Below are 23,012 nucleotides of genomic sequence, written 5' to 3' on the forward strand. Positions count from 1 at the left end.
GTCACAACACTAATAACAAGTGTTGAGGCATCACATCATGTTCGTGTCCAGTGAATATCTCTTCAAAAAGATTAATAAGATTAAGATTAATGTCACTCTCTTTAAGTCGAACAAACACACCCTAAGAATGTCTACAATTGTCTCTATCCTTTTTTGTTATAAGGAATCATGTCTCTTTTCATGAGTTTAGAGTAAATAACAACAATCAAAATTCATTATAAGATGTTACATGTGTATTACATTACACCTAATTATATAGTCTTTTACAACTTTAGTTCCACTTTTTATAACAAATTAGTTATAAATAATCCGAAAACAAAATATATATCCTAAAAGTGCAAACAAAATGTTTTTTTTTTTTTTGTTTTGTAAATGTAAAAAATAATCTAAAATAAAATGTGTTATTTTATTAGATTAGCATTTTTTTCCTTTTTAAACAAATAATTTCCAACGAAAATTTGTCAAAAATATATTGTCACCAAATGCAAAATGTGTTATTTTATCAGATCATGTGGTATTTTTTATTTTACTTTAGTCCGGCACAGAATTGTTTAATGATGCTGGGATCTGAATGTGTTGGAATCGGTGCAAGTAGACGGCCCAAATTGGAGCCTCTCTTGTTGTAAAAAACCCTAGAAAAATCATATCGTCAGCAAGCATCCCTTATTCAAAACCAAAATGTCTGATTACCTTCCACTCGAAATCCAAGAGGAAATAATGAAAAGGCTTCCTGTGAAATCGTTGATTCAATTCCGCTCGGTCTCCAAACCATGGATGTCTCTCATCGATAGCCCTGATTTTATTAAGCATTATAGCGGACACCAACATCTACTTGTAAGGTATGACCGTGATTATCTTTATGATGAGCCAGAATATGTTTCATTCGTTGACGATGATACTTTCCCGAGACAGAAAGTTTCTCCCACTATTCCCTTACTAGTTAGCAGGCTTGAGCTTTCTAGCATAATTAGCAGCTCTCATGGCTTATTGTGTTTGTTCGGTTATTATGATCGTGATGAAATGGCTGTTCTTTGGAATGTTTCACTTAGAAAAGCTGTTGCCATTGATGTGCCTAATGTTGCATATCAGAAATATAGAACAATTCTAGGTTTTGGGGTTTGTGATGAGACTTGTGATCCTAAGATCGTCAAGATTATATATATTAATAGTCAGAGGGATATTGAAAGTACATCCGATAGCATCCCTTGGCAAGTTGAGGTGTTTACATTAAGCACCAGGGCTTGGAGAAGTCCATATAGCAGCAATCTCCCACGTAAATCAATTGAATTTCGCTTGGAGCAGGTATTTGTTGATCAGTTTCTTTACTGGTGTGCTACTGATAGGGTTACTATAGATGGTGGAATTCAGTCTTACAATGTGATTATTTCATTTGATATAACAAGTGAAAAATTTAGAGAAATCAACCTCCCGGATGCTTTAGCACACCACCAACCTTATAAGTTGTCCATATCTAAACTAAAGGAGTCTCTTGTTGTGGTTCAAAGCTGTGGAGAGATCAATGATGGTGTTTTCCGTGTATGGATGATGGAGGATGGCGTTCCAAAATCGTTTACAAAGATATTCACTGTTTGCACACCAGGTACAAAAGTTCTATCAGTACCGGAATTTAGAAAGAGTGGTGAACCTATAATTCAAACTGTAGATGATTCTTGTGGCGCACATGAATATGTTACTTCACTTTCTGTTTGTGAACCCCGCTCAAAACTCATCAGTGATCTTGGTATTAGTGGATGGTTGTGTTCGTTTTCTGTGTATTCTTACATGGAAACATTACTTCTGCTTGATCAACCAGATCTTACAACTAATGACATTTGAAAGTGGAGAGCAAGAACTGGATTTTAGTTATTCTATATTTTATATTTGAATTTGAATTCCAATTCAACTCTAGGTCTTTTCCTTGTAACTTGTAAGCGTTGTGTTTGATCACACTTTTCCTCAACAAATGTTTGATTGATGAACTGTTATGCTATTTGATATTGCGGGTGAAGAACTTGGGAATGTAGTCTTTTATATCTTACAAATATTCAAGTGTCTTATGGTGTTTCAAGCGCATGTTTCAAGAAATATTATAACAGACAAAGGATCGTAAGATGACAATGTGTATTAAAATCAAGTCATCACCTAGCTAACCATTCCATCAATTTATGCACACCTAAACTGATGGTAGAACTTCTGCCGGTCCAATTACAAATGATAATAGAAACTTAGGAATCTTAGTTCCTGGGTGTATATTATGATTCTTCATATCAGTTGATAGGTGTCTTGATGCACTTGTGCTTTTAGATTTTGATTTCAAATCTGTTTACTACACCATAATAGCTACAAATATAGGTTGATAAATGAATGATGGTTTGGGTTGGGTCAATACTGGTTTAGGACAAAATGAAAGTAATTTAAAATCAATATTCACATTATTAAGTTAAATAAATCTGAAAAAAAGGGTGGCATTTTCCTTTTCGAGTCAAGATTATCAGATTTCATTAATATTCCTGAGCATGGCCCAATAAGGTAACATGGGTTTACTACAACACAGGCCCAAACTTGTTGCTTTCTTGAAACGATTCTAAAATTTACTACAAATAATGACAAATCTTATCACATCTAAAAATATTAAATTCCTCCAAAAATAGCTGCCCCAAATCTTTCATTCCATCTCTCGTCAACCCTAGAAATTCATACGATCTTCGAGATCAAAATCAAAATGTCAGACAACATACCATTCGAAATCCAAGCGGAAATCATGAAAAAGCTTCCTGCGAAATCGTTGGTTCAATTCAGAACTGTCTCAAAAGCATGGAAATCTCTGATCGATAGCTCTCAGTTTATTGTTGAATATAGCGGTCGACACACACAGGAACAACATCTACTTGTATGGTATAGTCATAAATTTGAGCAAAAATATGTTCCAATTGTTGATGATCATACTTTCCCTGAACAAAAAGTTTCCCCCACCATTCCTCCACCGATGAACATGCTTAATTATGCTAGCATAATCGGCATCTCTCATGGCTTGTTGTGTTTATACTATAATTATCAAGAGGGCCTTGGTGGTCCCTACTCTGGAACAGACATAGCTTTTCTATGGAATCTTTCAATTAGAAAGGTTGTTGCTGTTGCTGTGCCTAATGTTGGATGTGGTATGTATGAAACAGTTCTAGGTTTTGGGGTTTGTCGTGAGACTATTGAGCCTAAGATTGTCAAGGTTACTCATATTAAAAGGTTTAGCGACATGGAAAGTATAAGTTGCATCCCTTGGCAAGTGGAGATTTTTACATCAAGCACAGGGGCTTGGAGAACTCCATATAGCACCAATCTCCCTTTTAATAAGTCAATTGAATTTAACTGTTTTACAGTAGCTGTAGATGGGTTTATGTATTTGCTTGTTATTGAAAGGAATACTATGGATGGTGTGTTCAGTTCTGGTTATCCACACATCCCCTAAATTTATCCACACATCCCCTAACCCTATACACCCCTCATTGCCCTATACGCCTGAAAATGGACCCACCTGATAAGCCCCTCATTGCCCTATACGTTTACTTTTTGGTTACTTTTTCACACATCCTATTAATTGTCAATGATTGGGTGTCAGCCAATGATTGCCCAATCATTGGCTCTTTTGTGTGGAATAAAATTGGGGGGGGGGGATGTGTGGGTTTTCATTGATGAAATATTATTTAGAAAAACTTTATATATATTTTTTTTTAAATTGTTGTTAAAATAAAAAAAATATAAACATTTATATTTATTATTATTTATTGTTATAAAAGGAAGGTATATGAATGTCATTTTTTATTTAATATACTTAGAAAAATGGCAACATTTTTATTAGTTAATTATTATTATAAAACGTCAATATTTTTTATAATTAATATTATAAAACTTCTACATTTTTATCAAGTGTTAGTATAAAACGTCAACTTTTTTAAATTAGTATTATAAAACTTCTACATTTTTTATCAACTCTTAGTATAAAACGTCACCATTTTTTTTAATTAGTATTATAAAACTTCTACATTTTTTTATCAAGTATTATTATAAAACGTCACCATTTTTTTTAATTAGTATTATAAAACTTCTACATTTTTTTATCAAGTGTTATTATAAAACGTCACCATTTTTTTAATTAGTATTATAAAACTTCTACATTTTTTTATCAAGTGTTATTATAAAACGTAAAATTCTCTATAATCCAAAACGCAAATGTAAGTGAACATTGTTTGATAAAATAACACAAAACACAACACTTTCATACAAAATTTAATACAATACATAGCCGAAACCCTAAATCGCTAACTATTACATATTATTACTTAGATTCACACGAACCCGTTGTGTATCTGAATCAGGTTCTCAATCAAACCGTGAAATCGAACAGTTTCTTCGTACAACTGTGGCTAATGGAAATGCATGAAAAATATGATGAAGAAGTTGATTCTCGATTTGATGAACCTGTTCTTATGACAAACCCTTCATCAATTGAGATTTTAAATACAAGGCAATGTCGTGAGTTGGGAATAGAATCGGTTATTTCATCGCGCGTCTGAACCGACTTTTAAACCGGACGGAATCTACGAAGAAACTGTTCGATTTCACGGTTTGTTTGAGAACCTGATTTAGATACACAACGGTCTCTTTGCTTCGTCCACTAGAACTATTTGTGTATGCATTCTTTTGGTTGTTAACTACCAAAAGAATGCATACACAAATAGTTCTAGTGGACGAAGCAAAGAGACCGTTGTGTATCTGAATCAGGTTCTCAAACAAACCGTGAAATCGAACAGCTTCTTCGTAGATTTCGTCCGGTTTAAAAGCCGGTTCAGACGCGTAATGGTATATGGTGGTCACGGAACTACAAGGCGTCGGTAGATGCCGGTGACGGAACTGCCGCGCGTCGGTAGATGCTATCAAGACTACACCGGGTGACTTGGCTATTGATGTCGGATGATGCATCCCCCACCGCCAAGCACCTCACCCTAGACCGACGTCCCGGCTCATGAATCTGAAATATGAACGCAGTGCACTTCTCCATAAAAATTACGTTTCCACCACCGTCAAAACACCGACTTTCGATATCCTGTTAAAAAACATAGAATTATAGTGTTAGACTCGATATTAGAAATTATATTGTAAAATATAATAAACAAACAACACCACCATCACCACCAACACCACCACCACCACCACAGCCGACCACCCACCACCACCATAGCCGACCACCCACTACCACCATAGCCGACCACCCACTACCACCACAACCGACCACCCACCACCATAGCCGACCACCCACAACCTAACCACCACCAAAACCACCATCCCAACTACCACAACACACCACCACCACCACCACAACCTACCACCCTCAACCACCACAGCCTACCACCCACAACACAACACCACCTCACCACCGTCAACCACCACAACCTACCACCCTCAACCACCACAACCCACCACCTCAACCACCACATCCCACCACCTCACCACAAACACCACAGCCTACCACCCACAACACCACAACAGCCACCACTGACTACACAACACCACCACCACCACCACTGTCAACCACCACCTAACCACCCAAAACCACCACAGCCCACCACCCACAAAACAACACAACCGTCAACCACAAAAACCCACCAAAATCAGAGAAAAAATGAAAATTAAACATAAAAATACAGAATACGAACAAACCTTAAATACTCCGAGCGTATGGAGCGATACGAGAGCAATAACAATATGAGAGACAAATAATCTGTGCGTGTGTGTGTACTTCCGGATCTTCATCGTGTGGTCCAACGTTGGTCTCGTGTGGTCCAAGAACTTTTTGGGGATCTAGTTGGGTGAATATCTGACTAAGCATGAGCCTTAACCTCCGTAAATTAGTTAAAGAAAGGGTAACCGGTTACTTTTTCTGAAAAGGCAGTGTATACGACCGTATAGGTCAATGTGAGGCATATACACCACCTAACTTTTTTATACGGACCTCATAGCACTATGTGAGGCATATGTATTTACTTTTTCTGAAAAAGTGGTTGGATTTTGTACTTTATACGCATCTCATTGTGCTATGAGTGGCGTATTGATTCTTTTTTTTTCTAATATTACGTACGAGAAAGTGTAATCCATATCCATTTTTACATTCACAATGGTTATGTGTAGATGTGGAAGGCAAGCTGGGATAAAAACATCTTGGACGGATATTAATCCTGGGCGTCAATTTTACACCTGCGTGCAATTGGTATGTACTTTAAAAACATCTTGACACAATGGTTGTTGTAACTTATGCATTATGGTTTGTATAGTGGTAATGATATATATTAATTCGCCTTCGGTTTCAGCGTTCTCGGTGCAAATTCTTTGCGTGGATCGACCCTCCCATGTGTCCTCGGTCAGTTCAAGTCATCCGAGGTTTGATGGATACGAAAGCATTACTTGAAAACGAAGTCAAGTTTTTGAGAGAGGAGGTTCGAGTGTATAAAGAGCAAGTAGCAGAAATGGAAAATAAAAATCCAAGGTTCGTTCTTAATAGGGACACCTGTTTGATAATCTGTTGGATTTTGTTTTTTTTGTCCGTATTTGTATTTGTCGTTTGCCGTATTTAAGTTTATGCAACTTATGTAAACGAATGTAATGACTCTCGTATTTTGGTTATTTAGCGGAATGTTATGTCTTGAGAGTTTATGCAACTTATAAAAATAAAACATATGCACATTTAAAAAAACGATGTTATATCTTATGAAATGAATTTTGTGTATTATAAAATGTCAAATTTTTATTTACCAATTATTATAATGTCTTTAATTATTGGGTACACAAAACACGAAACACCGTTTTATATTAATACACAAAACATGTCATTTTAATACAAAATGTAACGACTAAACCCTGAACCCTAAACCCTAAACCCTAAACCCTAAATCGCTAACTGTTACATATTATTAAATTCTTGCAAACTGTATCGGTTATTCAGATCTCTATTCGGTCACCATATTGCTACTATCAAGTTTAATGATGTGTTCCATGGTAAACCTTCGACCTGATCTGGCACTCCCTCGTTGTTGCTGAAGAATTCTCAGTAACCGGTTCCAGAACATGAAGAACCCCTCGAGGTTGCTGATGCAGAAGCATTGTCATTGGTAGAGGTGGAAGAACATTTCAGTTCACCCTCACAGTCACCGGTAAATATCTACTTCCACCGTCACAGACTGTGGGTGCAGAAGCATTGTCGTTGGTGGACGTTCCGGTGCATGAATCTGGAATACGAACGCAGTTAAGCGTTTGAATCTGAAATATGAACGCAGTGTACTTCTTCATAAGAATTACGTTACCACCACCGTCAAAACACCGACTTTCGATATCCTGTTAATAAAACATACAATTATAGCATTAGACCCGACATCCGAAAATATATTGTTAAAAATAATAAATATAATAATAAAAATAACATATGCACATTTAAAAAAAACGATGATATAAGTCTAGACCCGACAAACGTGTCGGGCTGGGAGTTGGGTAGGGTTACGCTACCACCACAACCACCACCACCACCACCATAGCCGTCCATCACCACCACCACCACCACAACCACCACCACCACCACAGCCGTCAATCACCACCACCACCACCACAGCCGTCAATCACCACAACCACCACCACCACCACAACCACCACCACCACCACAACCACCACCACCACAACCATAACCACTACCACAACCACCACCACCACAACCATAACCACTACCACTACCACCACCACCACAACTACCACCACAACAACCATAACCACTACCACAACCATCATCACCACCACCACTACAGCCGTCAATCACCACAACCACCACCAGCACCACCACAACCACCACCACCACAACCATAACCACTACCACTACCACCACCACCACAACCACCACCACCACAACCATAACCACTACCACCACCACCACCACAACCATCACCACCACCACAACCGTCAACCACCACCACCACCACCACAACCACGACCATTCCCTACCACAGTCAATCCCCCACCATCGTCAATCCCCACCGCCACCAATCCCCCACCACCGTGAACCCCTACACCACCACAAACGGCGGAAATAAAACCAAAATATAAAAAAGTTTGAAGATTAAGCAATAAAATTTGAAATATAAACTAACCTTCATCGTGTGGTCCAGAGTTTGTCTTGTGAAAATCGTGTGGTCCAGAGCGTTTGTGTGTGTTCTTGGTGTTTTAGGGTAAGTTTTCAAATTTTAGATCTAGTTTACCCCTTTATTGAAGTTGGGAAAGTGTTTGTGTTCAATGAGAGTCGTATGGTTCAATGAGCACCTTAAAGTGTATGAAGTGTATAAATGAAATACTATAACCAATTTATCAGCTCCTGTACAGGAGGATAAACTGGTTAAGGCTTGTGTGTTCTATGCGAGGTGTATGAGTTCGAATCCCATGGGAGGCCGGTCCGATACAGAAGGACCCCTCCCTTTTTTTGTGTAATTATAATTTTTCAAATCCAGTCCCTGAGGTTTGTTTTGCACAAGAACAGTCCCTGCACAGTTATTAAAAACTAACTGTAATTCTAATTTTTCAAATTCAGTCCCTGAAATTCTTATAACCGTTTATACCCCTTCTGCACATGCTTAGCATTTTTAAAAAAGACCAATATACCCCTTCGTTATAAGAATCCCAATACCTTTAAAAAAGACCAATATACCCCTTCGTTATAAGAATCCCAATACCTATTTGTTCGTACAACCACATTAAACCCAAAATACAACATAGATGCTGATAAAATATTAAACATGTTACCATCCATACATGCGATAAAAGATTAAAGGTTTATACAAAAACAACCGGGCATACAACTAAACATAAATAACAAAAGACCAATAAATATTTGTTCGTACAACCACATTAAACGTCAAAATACAACCAAACGAAACAGATAAATACTACTCCTAAGCCATTTCCTCGTCACCGTCATCAGAACCACTATCCTCATAACGTATCAACTGCATCTGCGTGTCAGACGGACCTGCCTGCGTGCCGGACGGGCTTTCCTGCGTGCCGGAAGGGCCTGCCTGCGTGCGGGACAGGCCGGCTTCCGAGTCGGACCCCGGATACACTCGTGGTTGTGGCGGGTCTCGAACCGGCAACCCCGCCTCACTACGCCTATCAGTCTCGCTAGCCATCATCCACTCCATCATATCCTCCATCCGGTCCATCCGCCGATCCTGCAGCGCTAACCTCCCCATCACAGCCGTCTGACCCGCCACAAGCCTCTCGAGGAGACGCTGAGTGGACTGAGGCAACCTCACCGCATGATAGACGCGCCGAGGATGCTGTGGCGGCTCCTGCGGATGCCCCTGCTCAACCTCAGGCTCGACGTCACCCTCTCCAACAGGCTCATCAACAACATGAGGCATATCCACCTCCGCAGCGTCCAACAGATGTTGATGTACTAACGGCTGGGCTACGAAAATCTGATCGTTCTCACCGACAAACCGATAACCAATGCCCGGAAAGTTCACCGCCAAGTTCATCCCTCTCATCGTCCTAATACCCAAATACTCGAAAGGGGCAGGCGGTGGCAACTCACCGATGAATGGAAAATACCGACCGCAATGCTGGGAAATACGCGTGATGAACGCCCCTCCGTGCAATCCGCCACGCTTCTGACGTCGGGAAAATGAGGCGAAATACTCCGCCAGGCAGCGATGGAGGGCGCACGGCGTCCCCGTGAATAAACAGTAAAGATAGAACAGGTCGTTTTTCGTGACCCACTCGTTGCTTTTGCCACGCCCAGATATCGACGTGGCAATGCAACGGTGTATGTAGCGAACGAGTGGGTCAGTAATCAACGAGACACGGGCCTTATGACCGAAGGGTACATCACAGAGGGTGGGCCACCAAGCAAGCAACTGATCATCAGGCATAGATGTGATCGCGGTGGTATAAATATCCTGAACCAACTCCTCATCAGTGTAGAATCCGGTGGCCAAAGCAAACTGACGCAGCGACATATTCTGTCGCTCCCCGAATAAACAGAAAGTTACCTCGGCAGGGGGTGGTTCCACCATCGGATCGTCCATATCTGAGTTAGGCTGCTCAGCAGGCCGTGGTCGATAGATAAACGTGGAGAGGAACTCCACCACCATAGGCCTATAAGAAGGCCCAGCCGCATAAAAAAACATACGATCCCACGGGTTATTTTCCCCGATTATACCCCGGGCCCTCTGCTCCTCGTCACACTCCCGTAACGCGTCCCAACACAACGCCCTCTGCTGCCTCACTCTCATACCCCGGAACTTGGCAAAACGTCTGTATTCCATACTGCGCTGGGGGAAGTCTAAAAAATCGTACTGCTCACAATTACCCCCGGCCATCGGATTGAATACCGGACCACCATTTGGTGCCTGTTGTTCCTCATCTGACGACATATCTGCAACAATTAAAAGTTAATATTTTGTCAGAATATTAATAAAATTACGACAACCCACAAACACCACAGCCAACCCACAACCACCACAGCCCACCCACAACCACCGTCAAACCCTAACCCATAGATACAACCACCACCGTCCTAACCTCAACCACTCTAACAACCACCACCGTCCTAACCTAAACCACTCTAACAACCACCACCGTCAAACACCTCTACCGCCAAACACCACAACCAAAATATTTCAGAATAAACAAAAAAAAAACCGTAAAAAAATAATAACAAAAAGGAAAGATGAAGATGTTACTAACCTCTTGTGGAAATTCGCACCGTATGGTTCGATACGGGATAGAAATGGTATACGGGAGAGAGTTGTGTGTGTTTTTGGTGTGTGTGTGTTTGAATTGATTTTGATCTAGTTTTCCCTCTTTAGTGAGCTGAAATGTTGTTTGTGTTGGTATACACTCCTCATTGGCCAATACGTGGCTTATAGATTGCTTACCAGCAGCCGCTTATTGTGCTATGAGCGGCATATAGAGGCTGGTATACACCTCTCATTGCCCAATATGCTTCATATGATGCCTTTCTTTTAATAAAAATAGTGATGTAAATAAGTGTTTTTACATTATAAAACAATGTAATTAACATTTTTTATAAAATAAATGTTGCTTACACTATATTCAAAAGATAATAGAATGTAAAATAAAAAAAATAAAACATAATAATACGATTAAACAGTTTTACGTGTTACAACGAGAACCTACAACAAGTTAATAAAGTCTCTTCGTACACTTCTATTACTACGAAGTAACTTCTTACCCTCTGAAAGACGAGACATGTACATTGTCTCCCACTCCATAGCTTCAGTATTTCGATACATATTCCATAGTCCATTCGGTGGAGGCATCGGACCATCATCCGTTAACTTAACCATGATGAAATGGCCATTTTCCACATAGGCAATCGAAAGAACAGAATGGCCCACCGCCGGACCATCAAACATTGGAAAGTATGTTTGACAAACACCATTGCTTAAATGTTGAACAACCACACCAAATTTTTGAGCCACCAACAATCCGGCGTATGGCAAGAACATCCAGCATGCCATTGGTGCAGGTTCCACGTGCAACCAGTTTATTGATCGATATACTGTAGTGTAAAATCCCGGATCAAAAGAGTCAAGAAGAGGCATCCACCGGGCTTTGTTAATGAACATCTCATCCAGTAGCTCTTGGCGGACCCACATCCAAGCATTCTGGTCCAACCCCAAACCCATAGCCACCGATCGAAACCCACAGTTACCGTCAGGCTGGGCATCTTCCATATGTGTTATGTATCTTCGATACATAGATGGAAGCCAGTCCTTAAAACGATCGATCATGTTTTTGTACCTGTAATTGTAAAATATATTGTGGAAAATCTTTATCAGGGAAAATGTATGTATGGAAGTACGTAATATATTATATAGGTCAATGATTGTTGACGTACCTATCCCCCACCAACAGTGGAAAATCTTCATCTATAATTTCAACTGTCTTTTTAGCCTTATTTTTCTTTGAACGACTGCGTTGCACTGCTGGCTTTTGAGCGTCCTCGTCCTTCTTTTGGCTTTTGCCTTTTGCTTCGGACCGGGTATCTTTACGTCTCGCAACCTCCTCCTTCTTTTTTTGTTGTGCTTTAGAGGTTGGGCGCCCCCGAGTATCTTGTTGTACCTCAGGCGGTTGATGGTCAGTCATACTTGGATTCACCACCTCCTTTATCTTCGACAACATACTTTTTAACACTATCGGTGGTTGCGCCTTCAGTTGTTGCATGACTCTGTCCATTTCCTCCCGAAGATTATTATCGTCTTCCTTAAGTTCTTCAGCATTGAAATCTAGTTTTGTCCAGAATTTGTCTACGGCGGCAAGAGGAATTTTGCAATCTGTATTTCAAAAACAATAGTTAGAAATGAGGGCGGGGGGTGGGTATTCATATGAAGTAGAATAAGCGGTTGAAGCCTGTTTTTATTACTTGTATTTTCCCACCACTCCATCCGACAAGCACATGGCAACCCACAACTCGTAAAAAGCACATGACCACAAGTCCCCCCTGCTGCGAGCAACGTACGTATCTTTTTCTTCTCCACAAGCAACAAATCTAGTGCTTTAAGGGAAACATTACCACGTAGGTTATCAAAGAATGATATCATGTGGTCCCCCATTTTCAAGGACCGGCTATCCTGAAAAGTGAGGTTTATTTGTATGCGTTGTGACTCTACAACTTTGTCAACAAGCCACACAAGTCTATGGAGCGAGCTGTTTGGCCCCTTAAGGTATCTCTTAAACTTAGCATGTTGGCTTTCAACTCTGTTGGTTGTATGTTGACCAAAGTTAGGGCTTGTGTTAGTCCAGGCTGTAACAAACTTTTCTTTATAGGGTAGTAGCCAGACAGTATACAAATAGTCCAAAACTCCTGAAAAAAAAAACAGAATATAACGATTTGTAATGTTTGTATTGTAACACCCCAACCAAAGGCTGAAACAAAATTTTTCTGATAAATTAACTATTTTTAAATAATTAATTAAACAAATACAACTATGTAATTATTGGATTAAATTGGTTAAAAATCGAATTTTGGGAAAAATATCAATTTTATATTTTCGAACATCGTTCTGATGTTAAAATAATTATATAAAAATTTTCAGGTTTTATAAAATTAGTTTACTATTTTTATTGAATTTAATAAGATTAAAACTAACTTAATTCATAATAATTAGATAAAACCGGAAATAATTATAGTTTATATTTTTAGTAAAACAGGTTTGATGTATATGAGTTTATAAAAATGTTAGTTTTTATAAAAGCGATAAAAAACGTACAAAATAAAATAAAAGGTGTGTGCCCGGTTGGATTTTAAGAAGTGTATAAAATAACTAATGTTAGGGTATATATCAGCTCCTGGACAGGAGGATAAACTGGTAAAGAAGGGGTGCTTTTACACGAGTAGTCCGGGTTCGATCCTTGCTAAGGGGCGGGTTATACAAGAAACCCCCCCTTTTTTGTTATTCTAATTAACGTTGTTAACTAAGTTAACTTCTTTTTTAAAGTATAAAACAACTAATGTTAGGGTATATATTAGCTCCTGGACAGGAGGATAAACTGGTAAAGAAGGGGTGCTTTTACACGAGTGGTCCGGGTTCGATCCTTGCTAAGGGGCGGGTTATACAAGAAACCCCCCTTTTTTGTTATTCTAACTAACATAGTTAACTAAGTTAATTTTTTTTAAAGGATTTCTTATTCAACATTTAACTTGGTTAATATTTTAGAGTTAAAATAAGTTTCAAACAAGGCAATTTCAACCCTTATACTATAGATTTCAATAATTACATTTTATGCCCAAATACTTTGTAGTTTTAAATAATGTCAAAATAACCCCTAGACTATAACTTTCAATAAATGACAGTTTAGTCCCTGGACTTGGTTTTAACCATTTTTGTTATTCTAATTAACATAGTTAACTAAGTTAATTTTTTTTAAGGATTTCTTATTCAACATTTAACTTGGTTAAGATTTTAGAGTTAAAATAAGTTTCAAACAAGGCTATTTCAACCCTTTTACTTTAGATTTCAATAATTACATTTTATGCCCAATACTTTGTACTTTTAAATAATGTCAAATAACCCCTAGACTATAACTTTCAATAAATGACAGTTTAGTCCCTGGACTTGGTTTTAACCATTTTTAAGCAAGTTTCAAACAATGACAAACAAGTCCCTCAACTTATAGTTTCATAAAATGTCAAAATAGGACCCTATAGTTTGTAATATAATACGTACCTGATCTATGGTCGTCAGTCAGTCGCGTAAATAGCCGCTCAAAGTTATAATTGTATAGCGTCTTAGTGGGAGAATTACACAATCGAGACCAAGAAAGCTTGAATATTTTCCATTCTTCAGCCGTTGCAAATTTTGCCTTGGTGTGTTTCAGAATATTTTGTGAGATGTGCCACCGACATAGCAATTTGGATGCTTTTGGGAATAGTTTATCGCAAGCATTCATCAAAGCTTTATCGCAATCTGTTACTATCACGCGCGGTTCCATACCCTCTTCCAACAATCCTTTGAGGTTCTGTAGGACCCACAAGAAGTTATCCTGTTTTTCTTTAGAGATAAAAGCATGAGCGACACAAAACGACTTGTGTGTCGATGTCACACCCACAATTTGAACAAACGGAAGTCTATACTCATTAGTTTTGTAAGTGGTATCAATCATCAACACGTGTGGGAAAGCACACCACATATCGTACGAGTACCGATGAACAAAAAAAACCTCCTCGACCGCATTTGTTTCGGGATTCACACGGGTGTGGTAAACATACCTTCCTTCATGCAACATTTGCTCCAATATCTGCATTGGAGTCCGATCACCGTACATTTTGACTTTAATCTTTTTTATCACGTTTTGTATGTCTCGTAGAATGCACACGCTCTGTGGGTTTTGTTTTCTTATGGTTAAATGTATGTTCGTAGGCTCCATGTTTTGAATATAAAGTCTCTCTACCAATAATTCTTCGTCTGGGGTCAACCTTCTTGCAAACGCGTGACCCTCGAGAAATACCGCAGGCTCATGGTTATGATCCTTTTGCTTCACCACTAAGCTCCAATTGCCACTACTTGCGTCTAGTTTCCCTCTCATTTTAAAAGGACACCCAATCTTCTTGCTACCAGAACGCCCAACTATTGCTTTACTTTTGCATGTGCCTCCACGGTCGCATTGCAACCATATCTTCACTGTCCTTGCTGACGAATCTTCACCTTTTGTTACCGTTCGTTGGGTCACAATGACGTAACCTTTCGCAATTTCTGTTTTATAAGCCCAATTCTTTAACTCGTGAAGTGTCGTAAATACCTGAAACAACGGTAATTTAAAACTATGTTTAAAATTATATTTGTTTAAAATCTAATAAACCTTATACATAACGAATAACACGTAAACAAAATCAACTTTTTCTAAATTCTAATAGGCACCCTTCTAATAAACCTATACATAACGAATAACACGTATACAAAATCAAAATTGTCGAAAATTTAATAAACATTATACATAACGAATAACACGTAAGTGACGGTAATGTTATACCTTTCCTTGTTTTTTCGGGTCATTAGCACCATCGTCCTTTTCACCACCATCGTCCCGCCACCACCATCGTCCCAGCCACCACCATCGTCCCAGCCACCACCATCTTCCTCGTCTTGATCACTTTCCTCGAAGTGTGTAACACCTTTCTCGATTTCGTTCTCGTCTTCCTCGATGTCAAAAGCACCTTCCTCGGACTTTTTCAGCTTGCGTTGTTTTTCCTGATGGGAATGGTAAGTCCCGTATGCATGTTTTTCCTGTTGCGGATAGCTTTGAGCCACGTAAGATGGTCCCGCCTCCTCTACGACCTGAAACAACTTAATGGTTATACTAAAATAACCAAAACGACAATATGATTTTTTTACCTGGTTCAAATCAGGCACCACGGACCGCACACTCCCTTCCTGATGCGAATGGTAAGTTCCGGCGTGTTGCGGACGCACGGAAACCACCTCCTCCTCACCTCGATCAACGCCGGGTAACCAAACGCTTTCGGAGACATATGACTCTTTCGAAATTTCACCAAAAAAATATCCAAAGTCCCAATTTGACATCGTGATTCGAATCTAATTTAACCAGACCGTTTATTTGAAAATTTTTATCATTTTCATCCCTTTTTTGGGATTTGTGAACATTTGTATTACATAAATCCCGTAAGCTTGGGGTTAAAGGAAAAAATTCGAAACAATACGCAGCGTATAGGGCCATGAGCGCGTATATGCGGATCACCTTTTCAGCCTTTTCAGTCTGAACTCAGCTGTCTTGTCAGCAATATACCTTAAATTCAGAGATTATAGTACCAATGAGCAGTGTATAATGCAATGAGAGGCGTATAGGGTTTAATGCTCCAACTACCACCTTTCTAATACAGCGCTCATAGGGCAATGAGGGTCGTATAACTTTACTTTTTCTGACATAATTAATGCACTCAAACCCTATACAACCCTCATTGCCTTATACGGGGCTGCTGGGGGAGGGGGGGGGGTGTCATTACTTTTGGAGGATGTACCAATACCCTCACCCTTTATAAAGGCATAGTAAGTTGTGTCTCAATATAAAAGTTAAAAGAAATAATGTAGACCTCCAAATAATTTAGAGTGTTAAATTTATAACTTTAAACAATTGTCGATGTCACAACACTAATAACAAGTGTTGAGGCATCACATCATGTTCGTGTCCAGTGAATATCTCTTCAAAAAGATTAATAAGATTAAGATTAATGTCACTCTCTTTAAGTCGAACAAACACACCCTAAGAATGTCTACAATTGTCTCTATCCTTTTTTTGTTATAAGGAATCATGTCTCTTTTCATGAGTTTAGAGTAAAAAACAACAATCAAAATTCATTATAAGATGTTACACGTGTATTACATTACACCAAATTATATAGTCTTTTACAACTTTAGTTCCACTTTTTATAACAAATTAGTTATAAATAATCCGAAAACAAAATATATATCCTAAAAGTGCAAACAAAATGTTTTTTTTTTTTTTTTTTGTTTTGTAATTTTTTTTTGTTTTGTAAATTTTTTTTTTTTAAGTAGTAATTAACGATTGATATAACCAGAAAACTTGTTAAGTTACATCAAAACAGAAGGTAGACGGGCAACAAGCTGCGCCGCCAACCCTTTCTGAATTGCAAACCCCAACCTCCCGAACACAAACCCCTGCCCCCTTGGGGTCGAACAATTGCTATGGATAACCCGTTGAACCCTCGTCAAGAAGTTAATGGCTTCTGGCGCTAGGGAGCCAAAAGTATTAAAGGCAAAAGTGATAAAAAATAATCTAAAATAAAATGTGTTATTTTATTAGATTAGCATTTTTTTCCTTTTTAAACAAATAATTTCCAACGAAAATTTGTCAAAAATATATTGTCACCAAATGCAAAATGTGTTATTTTATCAGATCATGTGGTATTTTTTATTTTACTTTAGTCCGGCACAGAATTGTTTAATGATGCTGGGATCTGAATGTGTTGGAATCGGTGCAAGTAGACGGCCCAAATTGGAGCCTCTCTTGTTGTAAAAAACCCTAGAAAATTCATATCGTCAGCAAGCATCCCTTATTCAAAACCAAAATGTCTGATTACCTTCCACTCGAAATCCAAGAGGAAATAATGAAAAGGCTTCCTGTGAAATCGTTGATTCAATTCCGCTCGGTCTCCAAACCATGGATGTCTCTCATCGATAGCCCTGATTTTATTAAGCATTATAGCGGACAGTGTTGTAAAAGTCGCTAGGCGGTCCCTAGTCGGCCGACTGGGGAGTTGGGAGTAATCGGAGTAGTCGGAGAGTACTCGGGGAGTACGCGGGCATGGTAAATATAAAGAAAATTAATTGTTATATATTATTTATGTGTTAAAATAAGCATAATTTATGTCAACTGAGTATAATTTAAAATGAAACATGTTTAAAGTTCAAATATTCTGAATACAAGTCCGACTAGTCTGAGTACAAGGCCGAGTAGTCCGAGTACAAGGCCGAGTAGGCCGATTTTGACCGAGTTTGACCGATTAAAAGTCAACAAACCATGTTGACCGCCTAGACCGACTAGGCCGACTACGTCCGACTACGTCCGACTAGGCACCGACTAGGCCGACTAGGCACCGAGTACTCCCGAGTAATCCCGAGGCCGACTAATTGAGACCGCCTAGGAGGAAGTCGCCTCGGAGGGGGTCCGAGGACCGAGTACTCGCCGAGTACTCGGCCGAGTAATCCGACTTTTACAACACTGATAGCGGACACCAACATCTACTTGTAAGGTATGACCGTGATTATCTTTATGATGAGCCAGAATATGTTTCACTCGTTGACGATGATACTTTCCCGAGACAGAAAGTTTCTCCCACTATTCCCTTACTAGTTAGCAGGCTTGAGCTTTCTAGCATAATTAGCAGCTCTCATGGCTTATTGTGTTTGTTCGGTTATTATGATCGTGATGAAATGGCTGTTCTTTGGAATGTTTCACTTAGAAAAGCTGTTGCCATTGATGTGCCTAATGTTGCATATCAGAAATATAGAACAATTCTAGGTTTTGGGGTTTGTGATGAGACTTGTGATCCTAAGATCGTCAAGATTATATATATTAATAGTCAGAGGGATATTGAAAGTACATCCGATAGCATCCCTTGGCAAGTTGAGGTGTTTACATTAAGCACCAGGGCTTGGAGAAGTCCATATAGCAGCAATCTCCCACGTAAATCAATTGAATTTCGCTTGGAGCAGGTATTTGTTGATCAGTTTCTTTACTGGTGTGCTACTGATAGGGTTACTATAGATGGTGGAATTCAGTCATACAATGTGATTATTTCATTTGATATAACAAGTGAAAAATTTAGAGAAATCAACCTCCCGGATGCTTTAGCACACCACCAACCTTATAAGTTGTCCATATCTAAACTAAAGGAGTCTCTTGTTGTGGTTCAAAGCTGTGGAGAGATCAATGATGGTGTTTTCCGTGTATGGATGATGGAGGATGGCGTTCCAAAATCGTTTACAAAGATATTCACTGTTTGCACACCAGGTACAAAAGTTCTATCAGTACCGGAATTTAGGAAGAGTGGTGAACCTATAATTCAAACTGTAGATGATTCTTGTGGCGCACATGAATATGTTACTTCACTTTCTGTTTGTGAACCCCGCTCAAAACTCATCAGTGATCTTGGTATTAGTGGATGGTTGTGTTCGTTTTCTGTGTATTCTTACATGGAAACATTACTTCTGCTTGATCAACCAGATCTTACAACTAATGACATTTGAAAGTGGAGAGCAAGAACTGGATTTTAGTTATTCTATATTTTATATTTGAATTTGAATTCCAATTCAACTCTAGGTCTTTTCCTTGTAACTTGTAAGCGTTGTGTTTGATCACACTTTTCCTCAACAAATGTTTGATTGATGAACTGTTATGCTATTTGATATTGCGGGTGAAGAACTTGGGAATGTAGTCTTTTATATCTTACAAATATTCAAGTGTCTTATGGTGTTTCAAGCGCATGTTTCAAGAAATATTATAACAGACAAAGGATCGTAAGATGACAATGTGTATTAAAATCAAGTCATCACCTAGCTAACCATTCCATCAATTTATGCACACCTAAACTGATGGTAGAACTTCTGCTGGTCCAATTACAAATGATAATAGAAACTTAGGAATCTTAGTTCCTGGGTGTATATTATGATTCTTCATATCAGTTGATAGGTGTCTTGATGCACTTGTGCTTTTAGATTTTGATTTCAAATCTGTTTACTACACCATAATAGCTACAAATATAGGTTGATAAATGAATGATGGTTTGGGTTGGGTCAATACTGGTTTAGGACAAAATGAAAGTAATTTAAAATCAATATTCACATTATTAAGTTAAATAAATCTGAAAAAAAGGGTGGCATTTTCCTTTTCGAGTCAAGATTATCAGATTTCATTAATATTCCTGAGCATGGCCCAATAAGGTAACATGGGTTTACTACAACACAGGCCCAAACTTGTTGCTTTCAAGCAATTTTTCGCTTGAAACGATTCTAAAATTTACTACAAATAATGACAAATCTTATCACATCTAAAAATATTAAATTCCTCCAAAAATAGCTGCCCCAAATCTTTCATTCCATCTCTCGTCAACCCTAGAAATTCATACGATCTTCGAGATCAAAATCAAAATGTCAGACAACATACCATTCGAAATCCAAGCGGAAATCATGAAAAAGCTTCCTGCGAAATCGTTGGTTCAATTCAGAACTGTCTCAAAAGCATGGAAATCTCTGATCGATAGCTCTCAGTTTATTGTTGAATATAGCGGTCGACACACACAGGAACAACATCTACTTGTATGGTATAGTCATAAATTTGAGCAAAAATATGTTCCCGTTGTTGATGATCATACTTTCCCTGAACAAAAAGTTTCCCCCACCATTCCTCCACCGATGAACATGCTTAATTATGCTAGCATAATCGGCATCTCTCATGGCTTGTTGTGTTTATACTATAATTATCAAGAGGGCCTTGGTGGTCCCTACTCTGGAATAGACATAGCTTTTCTATGGAATCTTTCAATTAGAAAGGTTGTTGCTGTTGCTGTGCCTAATGTTGGATGTGGTATGTATGAAACAGTTCTAGGTTTTGGGGTTTGTCGTGAGACTATTGAGCCTAAGATTGTCAAGGTTACTCATATTAAAAGGTTTAGCGACATGGAAAGTATAAGTTGCATCCCTTGGCAAGTGGAGATTTTTACATCAAGCACAGGGGCTTGGAGAACTCCATATAGCACCAATCTCCCTTTTAATAAGTCAATTGAATTTAACTATTTTACAGTAGCTGTAGATGGGTTTATGTATTTGCTTGTTATTGAAAGGAATACTATGGATGGTGTGTTCAGTTCTGGTTATCCACACATCCCCTAAATTTATCCACACATCCCCTAACCCTATACACCCCTCATTGCCCTATACGCCTGAAAATGGACCCACCTGATAAGCCCCTCATTGCCCTATACGTTTACTTTTTGGTTACTTTTTCACACATCCTATTAATTGTCAATGATTGGGTGTCAGCCAATGATTGCCCAATCATTGGCTCTTTTGTGTGGAATAAAATTGGGGGGGATGTGTGGGTTTTCATTGGGATGAAATATTATTTAGAAAAACTTTATATATATTTTTTTTAAATTGTTGTTAAAATAAAAAAAATATAAACATTTATATTTATTATTATTTATTGTTATAAAAGGAAGGTATGTGAATGTCATTTTTTATTTAATATATTTAGAAAAATGGCAACATTTTTATTAGTTAATTATTATTATAAAACGTCAATATTTTTTATAATTAATATTATAAAACTTCTACATTTTTTATCAAGTGTTAGTATAAAACGTCAACTTTTTTAAATTAGTATTATAAAACTTCTACATTTTTTATCAACTCTTAGTATAAAACGTCACCATTTTTTTTAATTAGTATTATAAAACTTCTACATTTTTTTTTATCAAGTGTTATTATAAAACGTCACCATTTTTTTTAATTAGTATTATAAAACTTCTACATTTTTTTATCAAGTGTTATTATAAAACGTCACCATTTTTTAATTAGTATTATAAAACTTCTACATTTTTGTTGGTGCACTTGTGTCTGTACTTTGTCTGTATTCGGTCTGTATGTAAACGATGTCCTAAGTTAGTCTGTAAGTTGACCAAGTCAACTATCCTCCTAGTTTGACTTGGCCAATAAGTTGTAATATGTTAGTCTGTCTCGAAGGATAGGCTCGAAGGATAGACTCGAAGGATACTGTTGATCCTTCGAGATGGTCGATAGATATGGTTCGACTGTTAGACCTCGAAGGATCATCCTTCGAGGTCCCTGCTCATCCTTCGAATGACTTGTCCTCGATAGATGATCCTTCGGACCATCTATCGGATCCTTCGGGATAGACAACCTGTGCTGGGTATATATATACCCATGCAGTGTAGTGTGAAAGGTAGAGACACTCCCACAGAGACAGAAAGATAGAGTTGAGAGCCTTCTGTCCGAAACTCACACACACACTTTGAGAGTTTGCAAACTATTTGTAAACATTGTGCTTGTAACTGGAACCTTCATACGTATTAATACAGTGGTGTTAATCGGTGAACTCTTGTGTGTTTGTTTCTTTTCTTGCTTCATCTCGGTTTGCCTACTAGCTTGGATTCCGCACTTGCTAGTGGGTTAGTATAACAAGGTTTAGGTTCGTTATCCTCCACGAAAAGGGACCTACAAGTGGTATCAGAGCTTGGCTCTTTACCTTGTTTAAAACCGGGTTGTTCGAGTTCTTGGTGTGTTTGGACACTAGGTTTAGCACCCGTTTTGGTGGTTTTTCTTGCTTTTCTAAACTGAAAAACGGTTTCTAAACCTTCGGGAGTGTTCAAGGTTGGGTTGGGTAACTTGAAAACTTGTTTTTAAGAGACTTTGATTTTTCCGGTCATTTTCCGATCATATATTCCGGTGACTGGTTTGGATAAGATTGTGTCTATTTTGGGTAAACTTTTTGAAAGTCCAAAAAGTTGGTGAAAAGTCAGGTCTGCACATACCTTCTGCCGAAAGTTGTGCACCAACCCATCACCTTTCCCACCTACCCGTCAACCTTGTGTCAGTTGTGTCAGAATCTTCCGAAAGATATCCTTCGATATCGAAAGTTCATCTTTCGATTAGGGACAGCTCGAAAGATTAGCATCTTTCGAGTAGTCTTTCGAAGTCTAAGGATCATCCTTCGTTTCTGGAATCTTTTCGAAAGATAGTAGTCCGAAAGATAAGGATTCATCTCGAAAGATAAGGATCTTTCATTGTGAATCTTTCGAGATCAGTATTCGAAAGATAAATATCTTTCGAACTGTGAATCTTTCGTGATATTTGGTCGAAAGATAAGGATCTTTCATTGTGAATCTTTCGAAGACTTTGCTCGAAACT

General features: G+C 38.4%; 4 protein-coding genes and 1 long non-coding RNA gene across 5 annotated transcripts; 4 read left to right on the forward strand and 1 right to left on the reverse strand.

Annotated features, from left to right (window-relative positions):
* Positions 1-678: 678 nt before the first annotated feature.
* On the forward strand, positions 679-1,836 carry LOC110944077 (F-box protein CPR1). Its single transcript, XM_022185797.1, has one exon. It carries the CDS (start codon positions 679-681, stop codon positions 1,834-1,836), a length of 1,158 nt encoding a protein of 385 aa, XP_022041489.1.
* An 886-nt stretch (positions 1,837-2,722) lies between these two features.
* LOC110944076 (putative F-box protein At1g47790) lies at positions 2,723-3,463 on the forward strand. The gene has a single exon (XM_022185796.1). The coding sequence runs from the start codon at positions 2,723-2,725 to the stop codon at positions 3,461-3,463; it is 741 nt and encodes a 246-aa protein (XP_022041488.1).
* A 12,319-nt stretch (positions 3,464-15,782) lies between these two features.
* LOC118479804 lies at positions 15,783-16,083 on the reverse strand. Its single transcript, XR_004860863.1, has 2 exons — positions 15,942-16,083; positions 15,783-15,884 (listed from the first exon to the last, which is right to left on the reverse strand). It is a non-coding gene; the product is annotated as an uncharacterized LOC118479804 (long non-coding RNA).
* A 2,435-nt stretch (positions 16,084-18,518) lies between these two features.
* LOC110944075 lies at positions 18,519-19,334 on the forward strand. The gene has a single exon (XM_022185795.1). It carries the CDS (start codon positions 18,519-18,521, stop codon positions 19,332-19,334), a length of 816 nt encoding a protein of 271 aa, XP_022041487.1.
* Positions 19,335-20,234: 900 nt separating this feature from the next.
* On the forward strand, positions 20,235-20,975 carry LOC110944074 (putative F-box protein At1g47790). Its single transcript, XM_022185794.1, has one exon. The coding sequence runs from the start codon at positions 20,235-20,237 to the stop codon at positions 20,973-20,975; it is 741 nt and encodes a 246-aa protein (XP_022041486.1).
* Positions 20,976-23,012: the final 2,037 nt, after the last annotated feature.

This window comes from Helianthus annuus, chromosome 6, assembly GCF_002127325.2.
Source record: "Helianthus annuus cultivar XRQ/B chromosome 6, HanXRQr2.0-SUNRISE, whole genome shotgun sequence".
Lineage (NCBI taxonomy): Eukaryota > Viridiplantae > Streptophyta > Magnoliopsida > Asterales > Asteraceae > Helianthus > Helianthus annuus.